This window comes from Macrotis lagotis, chromosome X (genome assembly GCF_037893015.1).
Source record: "Macrotis lagotis isolate mMagLag1 chromosome X, bilby.v1.9.chrom.fasta, whole genome shotgun sequence".
Lineage (NCBI taxonomy): Eukaryota > Metazoa > Chordata > Mammalia > Peramelemorphia > Peramelidae > Macrotis > Macrotis lagotis.
The window spans coordinates 695,761,010-695,772,705 of NC_133666.1; the positions used below are offsets into that span (position 1 = coordinate 695,761,010).

Sequence of the window (11,696 nt, forward strand, 5' to 3'; positions counted from 1 at the left end):
TTTTGTTTTCACCCTCCCCTCAGTGCTGAACACTCAAGCAAACTTGCACATTCACATTTGTGTTTAACATGTTTACAGATTAGTCATTTTCAGTAAGAGGCATTAGGATTAAGGGAAAAGAAAAAGTCATGAGATGGGAAAGAAATAGATGAGAAATTTGTAAAAAGTGAATTCAGTGTTCAATCCAGGTTCTGAAGGGTTTGGTTTGGTTTGGTTTTTCTTCCACTGGATGGGGATAGCATTGTCCAGAGCCAGTTTCCTAGGGTTAGCTAAAACCTTTTAAATGGAGAAAAAGAACTGAAGTGACTCACGCATAGGGGCTAACTTTAGCCCACCCTCCCCAGATCCATTCCTTCCAGTTCAGGCCCCATCTCTAGGGGGCCTCAGAGCTCCCCGAGGCTCTCGTCTGTTTGCCACCCCCACATCGGAACTCCCTTGGGCCCCTTTGCTTTCTTCCTCCAGATCTCTTCACTCCATTTGATGACCAAAACCCTTTTCCTTCTAGTTTTGTGTGAGAACAAAGTTAAGCAAATCAGGAACCTTAGGTCCTTAGCTGGAAGTGTGCAAAGGTCACTGGGCCGAAGTGAACCCACCATTTCCATTCTTAGGAGGTAGGGCTCCTGCATGGGCCTCTGTCAAGCCCCTCCCTGGGCTACATTCTGTGCATTCCAGCTACATTCAGATGTAGCTTTTGTGAGTCTGTGACTGGTTTGAGATATCTTTAAATGGTGAGTGAGTTCAACTTTTGGCTGAAATTCTTTTCTATTTGATTCTGTATTGGTAGGAGGAAACCCGGAAGAAGCCCAAGATGACCATAGTAGAGTCAGCTCAACCCGGCAGCGAACCTCTGTGCACGGTCGATGTGTAAACAGCCGCCCAAGTGGGGAGCCATGAGACAAGCAGTCTGCAGCCCCCGGCAGCCATGCCCGGCGGGTCAATCTTCAGAGACACCCTTCTCTTTCTGCCCTTATCAGGCCCCCTGTCATTCACCCCCACTTGTTACTAGGAGTCATAGTTAAATGATTGATCAAAAAAGGGAAAAAAAGGGCTCTTTGGGGGGCCACCAAGTAGAGACGTTAACAAACCACCCTTGTGCAAGCAAGCACCTTGTCCTTGACTGTCATTTCTAGTGTCTTCATTGGATGGGTGTTTTGAGACCAAACTTGGAGTATGTAGTTTGGAACAGATATAGGAGAGATTTATGAGGAGATACAGGCTTCTTTGTATTATGCCTCAAAACTATTTTTATGGAAGGTTTGTTGCATTTCAGCCTGGAATAATGCCCTGGGAGAGGCCCAGAGCAAAAGGAACCTTGTTCCCGCTTTCAGGTTTGAGCCCTTTGGTGAGCCTAGCCCTGATGTGGGAGCAGGCCCAGCTGCATCTTTACATCCTAATCCAAAATGACTCATAGTAGGAGTGAGTGACAGGTTTGATTCTCCCCGACCCCCTTCCCTGACCCTTCTTTTTAAAAAAATGGGGAAATGATGAAGAATCCATTGTAGCAGTGGCTTTGACCCTTAAAGGGGCTTCAAAGCCACTTTTTAGATCTTGAAGGATAACCATTAACTGAAGTCAATTATTCTTTTAACTCAAATCCTCTGCCAGTGCATAACAAGTTATAAGCTGAAGCCACGATTGGCCAATTTTAATGGGTTTACTGCCTTGAGTGCATTTTTATTTGTTTTTCTACCCAGGTCTTAAATCCCTTCAAGAGACTTTTTTTAAATACCAAGACTCCCTCTTCTCTCCCTCTTTTCCTTCACTGGCACCTAGCAAAAGTTGTTAGGGAATTGGTTTCTCTCAGTGTGTGGCTGGCTGTGGAGCCGTACTGTAATGCTTTGAGATTTTTTTTTTTGGTAGCATTCTTGAAAAGCAGCTTTGACTTGTATTTGAGTGTGTTAATGACAATGGAGTTGGGCATTCAGGGGCATTGGACTGGTCAGGCGGTAACCAGAGCTAGTCCAGTCTGCCTTGACATCTGACTCAGAGATGGTTAAGGGCCAAGGGGCACCATATCTCCTGAAGCATTTGGGCTTGGTGACCAGCCTCCTCCTCTGTCAAACTGGAGCTGTCAACACTCATCCTGGTGTACCCCTCAAAAGTCCTCAGGGGTAGTGCTTGTCTGAGTAGGATTCCCTCTTGGTGAGAGCTGGGGATAGATGCAGGGGCAGCTGGACCTCTCTGGGAAGATTGGGTTCTTCCTGTTTCCAAACTGCACCTCTGCTGGTATGGGGATCTCTGCCTTGTAGACCTGTTGTGCCAGGTCATCTGAGGTCCTTGTTTGGAGAGGAAGCTCTGGAGATGGACCTTGATCTCCACTAGCGGACCGGACAGGCCTGCTCATCTGTAGGTTAGAGGAGTCCTGTCAGGTCTTAGAAGAAAACAAAGGTACTCATCCAGTTGAAGTTTTATTATGGTCAGTGTGAAATTTTTGAGGATTGCAATGTTTTTTCTGTGTAGAAAAGGAGAAAGAAGATTAGATTATCTTAGCTCCTCCTTTTAAGAGAGCTTTAATGCAAGGGATGGCAACAGTCTTTCTATGTATCGGGCCCCCAAAGCTCTCAGCAAAGACAGGACCATCCACCCTGCCACCCGCAGGATCAGACCAGCCCAGGAAGAAGTTTGTGTGCCCCCCCTCCCCCAAGCCTTTGTTTGTTGCCAGGGCCCAGAGGCAGACTGCCCCAGAGGTCTCACTCACAGACCTGATGTTATTGCCTTGGAAATAGATGAAAAAACACAGGTACCACCTTGTTACTCTAGCTGGCATGTTGCTTCATACCTCGCTCGGCCCCTTGCTCTGAGTCATGTGAAGGTGAAGGCTGAGACTCAGGCCCTGAAAACTCTGTCCATGTTTGTGACATGAGCAGCCTCAGACAGCCAGACACGACTGCAGACCAACTCGGTGTGGGAGTCTCACCTTTAGACCGGAGCAGGGGCTGCTGGGCCAGTGTTCCTAGTGTGGTTAGCCAATTGGTCACTGAATGTACATCACCATCTACATGTCAGGTGGTTGGCCATGGGCATCCATGAAGTGGACACCTGTGTTGTGTGTGCCAGGAACCAGCTGTGGACTTGCTCCCTCAAGCAAAACTGTCCAGAGGAAGCTGCCATCCCTGCTTGTCTGGTTGGTTGGGTGTGTGTCCTGGGGTGGTGGGCTTCTCAAGGTACTGTGTCAATAAAGTGGGACCATCCTCTCTGCTTGTCTGCCTTTGTATGCTTCAGCTCAGTGGCAAAACACAGTTCCTACAGCTTCAGTTAAGAGAGACGGGACATGAAGAATGTTGGCTTTGTAAGGGTAAGTTCATTTGATTGAAAAGCTGAGGAATAGAGAATTCCCATGACCTCCATCTTTGGATTCTGATTCTCTTGTCATTCAAGGGTCTGGGGTGACCAGGAGCAGGGTCGGGTGCCTCCATATTTTTCTTTGTTGATTCTGTGGGCTGTAAATTTCCATGGTGGGACCACAGGGGTCATCTGAGGTTGTTGCCTGCTTAAAAATCCCAGCTTGAATGTAGGAGACTCCTTGCCCTGTCTTGCCATAGAAGGGTGGTGTTGCCTTTGGGCACTACTTGGTACAGTTTGGCAGACATTTGCCTAGTGTTCACAGGTGTGGTTGACACCAAGGAAGTGGCCGCACTGTTGGGGCCTGACTGCAGAGCCTCATCCTGAGAATCTCTAACTGCCTGGGGCATCTTTGGCGGGGGGTCCAGGACAAAAAGATGAAACCAGTTTGGGCTTCAAGGAATCGGGATAGGAGAGGAATAGGAGTATGAGACTAAAAGTAAGAGGTTAGCAGGGCCAAGCACTGGCTGGGCTCCATGTTTGGCCTAGACCTCTCTGAGCTTCCTTTAATTAAAATGAACCCCCTTTCTTCTCAAGATCCAGTCTGATCCACAGAGGTTTAGGGGGTTCAATAAATACTGCAGAGATGCCAGGGTGCCCCCTATACTAGCACACTCAATCTGGCCAACTGACTTGGTTTCTAGGTCACATGTTTTAATAACAGGAAAAGTAATGGGTCCAGGCAGCAGGGTGGAGAACTAAAACCAAATGAGGGGATTGGTGATGTGTAGTCTGAGAGCACTGGGGTGTTCTCAGCATGTTCTGATCCAGTGGAAGTGATCTCACCTGAGGACCTCTGTCAAGGTAGACGTTCTTGAGCTAGCATTCCTCTGACAACCTCAGACAATGTCAGAATGTAAATGATTCTATGTCCAGCCTTAGGCCTTCTTGTACTCAATAATCCTTAACTTCAAGTTAAGCAAATCCAAAATGGAACTACTCCCACCCAGTGTTCTCCAGGATGCCTCTCCCCCTGCTATTCAACCTGTCGAGGCTTAATTTTCCCTTCTCGACTTCTGGGATCCATCCCAGCTCTCCCCTTTCCAACCCGGTCCATACTTCACATAGGACTGACTCAGAAGCATTTCTTGGGATACCTGATTTTACAGATTCAGAATCCGAAGCAAAATTGGTGGAAAAATTGAGAAGAATTTGTATTGGAAGTTTTATGGGAATGAAAGGTTAACATTGACATGCCCCTGGCTAGAAGGAATCTACCAAAGAGCCAGGTGCGCCAACATGGAGATGGAAGTGAAGCCATCCGGTCCCATTAGGCTCGCAGGAACTGCGCCCAGGCTCCTGCGCCTGTGGCCCCATCAGCTCTTAAGTTTCACCACATTTATGCAAACCCTAATGAGGTGAGCCAAGAAATATCAAGAAGCAAAAGCTGTCGCTAATTGACCCTGTGTAGTGCTTCACCTTGCAGGAGAGTTGAAGGCTTGTAAATGTTTGGTGTGTTCTGGTGTCTAAATGGCAGTAGACTAGTTCCTTGCAAATACTATGCAATGTGTTTTCTTATTTTATTTTTTTGCAAGGCAATGGGGTTAAGTGGCTTGCCCCAGGCCCACACGGTCTTATTACTTCTTAAACACAATTTTCAAGATCCGTAAGAAGTAAAGAATATAAAGAATGTGGATAGTATTTTAAGAAAGCAAGAGGAAATAAGTTCATTTCCAGATGCTTAAATCTTGTGGTCACTCATTATTTAAAACTATACAAATATAGATAACATGATTTAGAGAATTCTTAATGTCTGGAATTTCTCATTTCTAGTTTCCAAATTCCCAATGTCTTAGGAATTTGGAAACACCAACCACACACACCTACCTAAAATTTAAAGTCTGACTGCCTTCCCCTGCTCACCTAGTTACAGCGATTCTCTGGGACCTTCAGAATCCAATATGATGCCTCTGGAATTTTAACTGCCTCCTGACCTGGTGGTCTTACTATCCAGGTTCCTCATACTTGGCTCCTAGTCTAGCACAACTGGCTGACTTGCAGTTTCTAATGCTCTGCTCTCTTCCCCTTCCCCATGAGCAGGCCTCTTACAGGTCACCTTCCTCCAACCTGGCCTGCCTTCTCTGGATTGATTTATAGTTTGCCTCCATTATATGGGCTTCTTGTGAGAAGGGGTTCTTGTGGCTTTTTATTCCAAGTACTTGAGGGATAGTAGATGCCTCATGCTTATTTACTAAGATGAAAGAATTGCCTGGAGTGGGCATTCCAGAGCACCTACATTGGGGATGGGAGGTAGGAAACAGGGACAAAGAATCGGGAGCTGCAGGGGTGGAGAAGAATGTGGTGGTGATTTATGGGATGATTTCCACTAGATTGTCTTTACGCAAGACAAGAGGTCACTGGAGAGTGAGCAGAGGGTTGGTAGGGGGGCCAAGTACCTGATGCGGACCTGTTGGAGGTCTAAGATGGTGCTAGGATGCGGTGGAATGGGTAGTTCAGGCTAGGTCCTTTCCCTCTTGTGAGAAAATGTAGTGGCTGAAGTGGGTGCTGGGGGTGCAGTGGGTGGTCCAGGAGTCGGGGAGGGAATAAAGACATGCTAGGGGTCTGAGAGGGGGAGAGGGAAGGAAAGGAAAGAAGTCAGGAGGGAAGAGGATATGAGGAAGGGAAGGATCTAGACAGGAAAGAGAGGGAAAGGACAATACCCTGGAAAAATCAGGTGGTTTTTTTTGGTAATAGATCCTTAAAAGAAGTGGGAAGTAGAGGAGGGAGATTGGGGAGCAAAGTTTCTCACAAACCTCACTTTTATTTGTACTGAGAATGGTTTAAAAGAGGAGAGAAAGGAAAGAAAACTCCCAGACCAGTGCTCTATCCAATAGGGATAGATGTCATGGTCTTCAGTATGAAGGACGAACATCATCAATTGGTTGGTTGAAAATGGGGCTATTATGGGGCGGCTAGGTGGTACAGTGGATAGAGCACCGGCCCTGGAATCAGGAGTACCTGAGTTCAAATTGGGCCTCAGACACTTCATAATAACCTAGCCATGTGACCTTGGGCAAGTCACTTAACCCCATTGCCTTGCAACAACAACAAAAAAACCCAAAAGAAGGATGATCTTTCAATTAATCTGGATCGGGGCTGAACCCAGATAGTTCTTGTTTATTTTACCCTAGTCCCCCTGTCAGCACGACCAGGCCCCCACTTACCTGTTGATTTTTTTGTTTTCTTTTTTACTTGAAACAAATACAAAATGAGGATAAAGAAAAACTTTGCCATGTACACAATAGACCATCACAGAGGATTCAATATAAACAAATTCAAGAAAACCTCTATAAAAAATTCTACATTGTTTTAAATGCTGCCCAGCTTTGCTTCCTCTTTGTTTTCTCTCACTCTCTGCTATGCAGCTTTTCCTTTATCCTAACAAAGGTTATAATTAACCATAAATATATGCAGATCCATCAACGTCTGTAAACATGCATATCTATAATATACACTCACACACCATATTTAAGATCATACTCTGCTTATTTCTTCTATCATGTTTCGTGTTTCTCTTCATATTTCCAAATCTTGCCATGATTCTGAATCTACCAGTTCATGATTTCCTATTTCACAGCTATATTCCAATCTAATCACATCCCATTCAAGACATTGTCTATGGAAATTTTTCCCCCAATTTTCTGAATTCATTTGGCTACAACAAAATTTTAATTTAAAATAACCAAAATTATCCTTTTTACACTCCAATAGTGCTTTCACCTAATAATATAGATTAAGATCTGATACTGCTGAATCTATTTCCTTTACATCTTTTCCCCATAGTTTCTTCGAAGTTCCTGACCTTTTGTTCTTCCAAATGAATTTTGTTTTGTTTTGGTTTTTTTTTGCAAGGCAGTGGGGTTAAGTGACTTGCCCAAGGCCACAGAGCTAGGCAATTATTAAATGTCTGAGGCTGGATTTGAACCAGGTACTCCTGACTTCAGGGCCAGTGCTCTATCCACTGCGCCACCTAGCCACCTCTATTTTTTCTAACAACTTTTTTAGTAATTTAATTGGGATGACAATGAAAAAATAGGTAAGTTAGATAAAATTGTTGTTTAAAAAATTATATTGGCTTTGCCTATCCATGAAAAATAGATATTACTTCAGTTATTTAGATCTGAATTTATTTGTATAAAAAAAGTTTTTCTGTTTATATTCATAGTTACTGTATCTGCTTTGGCAGGTTTATGCTCAGGTACTTTATACTGCCTAGGTATTTTATATGGTTTAAAATAGTGTTGAATAATATATTGTAGTTTCTCTGCTTTTCACTTTTGATTAAAGCTATTTTAACTTTGTCTGAGATCCTGATTACTAACCCTTTTACGTACTAAATTCTTTTTTTGTTAGGGCACAGTGGATTAGGAGGGCAGGAGTTTGACTTCATCCTCAGACACTTAACTAGCTGTGTGATCTTGGGCAAATCACACAATCCGCATTACCTCTCATCCAGGGCCATCTCCACTCTTCCTGGCCATATCTGGTCACTCGATTCCCCCCTCACTCAGATCCGGTTCCCATGTTTGTTGTGGCATCACCCCCCTGATGTCATGGTCTTTGAAAATGAAGGACAAACATTATCCTTTTGTCTCTCATTTGTATTGTTTCCTGAAAGCAACATGTTGTTGAATTCAAATGTTTAATCTGCTCTTCATTTCTGTTTTAGGGATAAACTATCCATTCACATTCTAAGCTAAAATGACTTGTCTTGCATGCCCCATTTGCCCTGTCTCTCCTCCTCTGCTTTTCTACCTGCTACTGTCCTATTCCTTAACCTATTTCCCTCTAAAAGTCCCTCTCTTATCTTCTCCCCCTCCCCCTTATCCTTTTATTTCTTTCTGAATTTAGACATTTCTTTTTTTTAGATTTTTTGCAAGGAAATGGGGTTAAGTGGCTTGCCCAAGGCCACACAGCTAGACAATTATTAAGTGTCTGAGGCCGGATTTGAACTCAGGTACTCCTGACTCCAGGGCCGGTGCTTTATCCACTGCGCCACCTAGCCACTCCTGAATTTAGAGATTTTTTACATAGATATAGATATAGATATAGGTATATATATATGGGGGGGGTGTTCCCTCTTTAACCATTCTCACTGAGAGTAAGGCTCCAGCCCTATTGGCCCTCCCCACACTAGCTTCTGTATTGATTCCTCCTTTTATGCTTCATAATTACTTTTTTTTAATTTCTCCCTGGTTTTATTTAGAATAACCCCATTATACTCAGTTCAACTCAAGCCTTTCTTTCAAACCACCCAAATAATGACAGTCCTAAGAGTACTGATATATTTTCACATATACAAAGTAAACAATTTGACCTTATTGAGTCCATTCTTTAATGTTTACTCCATATTTTTCCTGTATGTTATATGTAAAATAGTTCTGGGATTTTTCTCACAAAAACCTGAAAAACTTGGAGTTTCTTAAATTTTCTTTCTTTTTTTTTTTTCATTCAGCAATATACTTTGCTGGTTGAAATAACCTTGGTTGTAACCTCAGCTCTTTTGCTCTAATGGAATGTAGTATTCCAAGACTTATGACCCTTTAGTGTAATAGTGATCTTGGGTAATCCTTATTGTAGCTCCATGATATTTAGGTTTTATCTTCTTGTTTCTAGTATTTTCTCCTTAACCTGAGAGCTTTGAAACTTGAGTGTGATATCCCTATAAAGTTTTTCTCCTGAGATCTTTCAGGTGGTGATGGGTGAATTTTTTCTTTTTCCACTTTTGCTGTCTTGTCCTAAAATTTCAGGGAAATTTTCCTTAATGATTTCTTGTAATATTGTATCAAGATTCTTTTTTTTAATTGTAATTTTCAGTAGTCTGACTAATATCATTTTTCCTCATTCTCATCTCTAGATTGGTTGCTTTTCTTAAGAGATGCTTCACTTTCTTTTGATTTTTGTCTTATGATTTCTTGGTGTCTTAGATTGTCATTAGCTTCCTCATGCCCAAGTCCAGTTTCTTTTTACAATTTTCCTGATTTTCTTGGATTGCTCTTATTTTTCTTATTAATTTTTCCTCTTTTCTCTCTTATTTGATGTTTCACATTGGGAAAGGATTAAGGTGTTTTTTGTTTGAGTTTTTTTTAGGTTTTTGCTTGGCAATGGGGTTAAGTGGCTTGCCCGAGGCCACACAGCTAGGTCATTATTAAGTGTCTGAGATGGGATTTGAACTCAGGTACTCCTGACTCCAGGGCCAGTGCTCTATCCACTGCGCCACCTAGCTGCCCCGGGTTAAGGTTCTTTTAGCTCTTTTATCTTCCTCTGAATAAGGCCCCAGATCTATTCCTATAATAGCTATCTAGGGTTGAGTTCTTTCTCCTTTGCTTACTCATTTTTATTTATTTTGTTTTTAACAGCTATTTGTGTAATCAACTTGTAGTCTTGAGGTATGGGGAATGATATCCAAGCTTCAGGTCCTTACTGTTATTTTCTGAGATCTGGCCTGGGGCTCACTTTTGGGCTTTCCCCTCTCTACTCCTAAGTCCCAGTTAGGGCCTCCAGCCAAACCCACTCACCAAAGATCTTCCTTAGTCCCTTGGGTGTCTACAGAACACAGCCATTTGCTTTGCACCAGAATTCAAACTAGCAACTCTGCTCTCTTGCCTGCAGCCTATAATAGGTCCCTGCCCCTCACCCACCAGTGGGTGCTGCATTCCTACAGCCCAGAATATATTAGGTCAGCATTATCCCTTGACGGTGAAAGGTCCTTTGGTTTTCTCCTTAGTCATCAGACTCCCACACTATATAAGATGAATGCTTTCTGGCTCCCGACCTGGCTGCCTCCAGGACTTGGTTGATGCTGCAGAGTCAGCTTGGAGGAGTTTGCATTTCACTCAGAGCAAACCTTCATCCCTGGATCTCCTCAGATTGTCTTAGGAGGACAGAGAGCTCCTTTACTCCATGCTGACATCTGCTGCTCTGAGACATTCTGTCTTTTATATGGAGGAAGTTGGGAGAGCTGAAAGTTTTCTGAACTACTCTACCATCTTCCCAGAATGCTCTCCCACTTCTTTTGTTAAAACAGGTATAAAGGGACAGAAATATATAATATTGGAGATGTAAATAGGATGAACTTGTTCATAAAATGGAAGGGGGTCCAAAATAAATCGGAAAACAAAACTTAATTTATTTAAGAAATACACACACATACATGTTTTGGTGGAGCAGTGGAGAGAGGCCTGGAGTCAGAAAGACTTGGGTTCTAATCCAGCCTCAAACTGTGGCTAGCTGTGTCCCCTGGGCAAGTCAGTTCACCTCTACCTCAGTAAAATGGGAATGATAACAAGAGGATTAAATGAGATTTAATCAATAAGATAATATTTGCCTAACCCCTAAGAAACACAGACAATATTACTATTATCATTATATCCTACAGGGTTAACGGGAAGAATATATTTTACTTTAGCTAGAGCCAGAAAAGCGGGGGGGGGGGGGCAGTCACAATCACAGTATTTAAATATAACTGACTTCTCTATCTCTGATTTGGTCACCAATTTTTCCACTCTCCATAGAACCAATGATAAACTATTCCTCCTCCTCTTAATTGGCCTGTGGTACCACCCTTTACACCCGAATCCTGTACCCATTTCTAACCCTTTTCCTGATATAGGTTGCATGATGTAGATCCATGCCTGTTTTCTACCATACTGTTTTCCAGTTTGCCCAGAAGTTTGTCAGAGTTCTTATCCCAGAAGCCAAAGTCTCTGGGTTTACTAGAGTAATTTCCTACTGTTTCCGTTTGTATCTAGTCTATTCCACTGACCCACTCCTCTGTTTCCTAGCCAGTACCAGATCATTTCCATGACTGCTTCTATGATCTTAAATCTGGTACAGCTAGGCCCACTGGTTTGGAGATGTTTTGCATTAATTCCCTTGATGTTTCCTGACCTTTTGCTGCTCCAGATGAATTTTTATTATTTTTCCTAGCAATGTAAAATAGCTTTTGGGTAGTTTGTTTGGTATGGCACAGAAGAAATAATTTAATTTGGGTAGAATTGTAATTTTTATTATAATACCTCAGCCTAATTATGATGTTTTTCCAATTAAACAATTGTTAAATCATTATAAACAGATTTGACTTGATTTCTGTTCATATAGTTTCTGAGTTTGTCAGGTGGATTCCCAATTATTTTATTTTGACTTGTTACTTTAAATGGAATTTCTCTTTCTATCTCTTCCTGTTGGACCTTATTGATCATATACAGAAATGATGATTTATGTGAATCTAAGTTACAAAAAAGATGATTTCAACTACATTAAAAAGTTTTGGGGGCAGCTAGGTGGCACAGTGGATAGAGCACTGGCCCGAGAGTCTAGGAGTACCTGGGTTCAAATCCCGCCTCAGACACTTA

At 42.7% G+C, this 11,696-nt stretch overlaps 1 protein-coding gene across 2 annotated transcripts in view; it reads left to right on the forward strand.

Annotated features, from left to right (window-relative positions):
- DGCR8 (DGCR8 microprocessor complex subunit) overlaps nucleotides 1–3,204 on the forward strand; it is a 30,401-nt gene extending 27,197 nt beyond the window's left edge. For both annotated transcript variants that reach the window (XM_074206526.1, XM_074206528.1), the window contains one exon: nucleotides 785–3,204. In XM_074206526.1, coding sequence (XP_074062627.1) covers nucleotides 785–868 — 84 coding nt within the window. In that variant the 3' untranslated portion in view covers nucleotides 869–3,204. The remainder of the gene's footprint in view (nucleotides 1–784) is intronic.
- The last annotated feature ends 8,492 nt before the right edge of the window (nucleotides 3,205–11,696 follow it).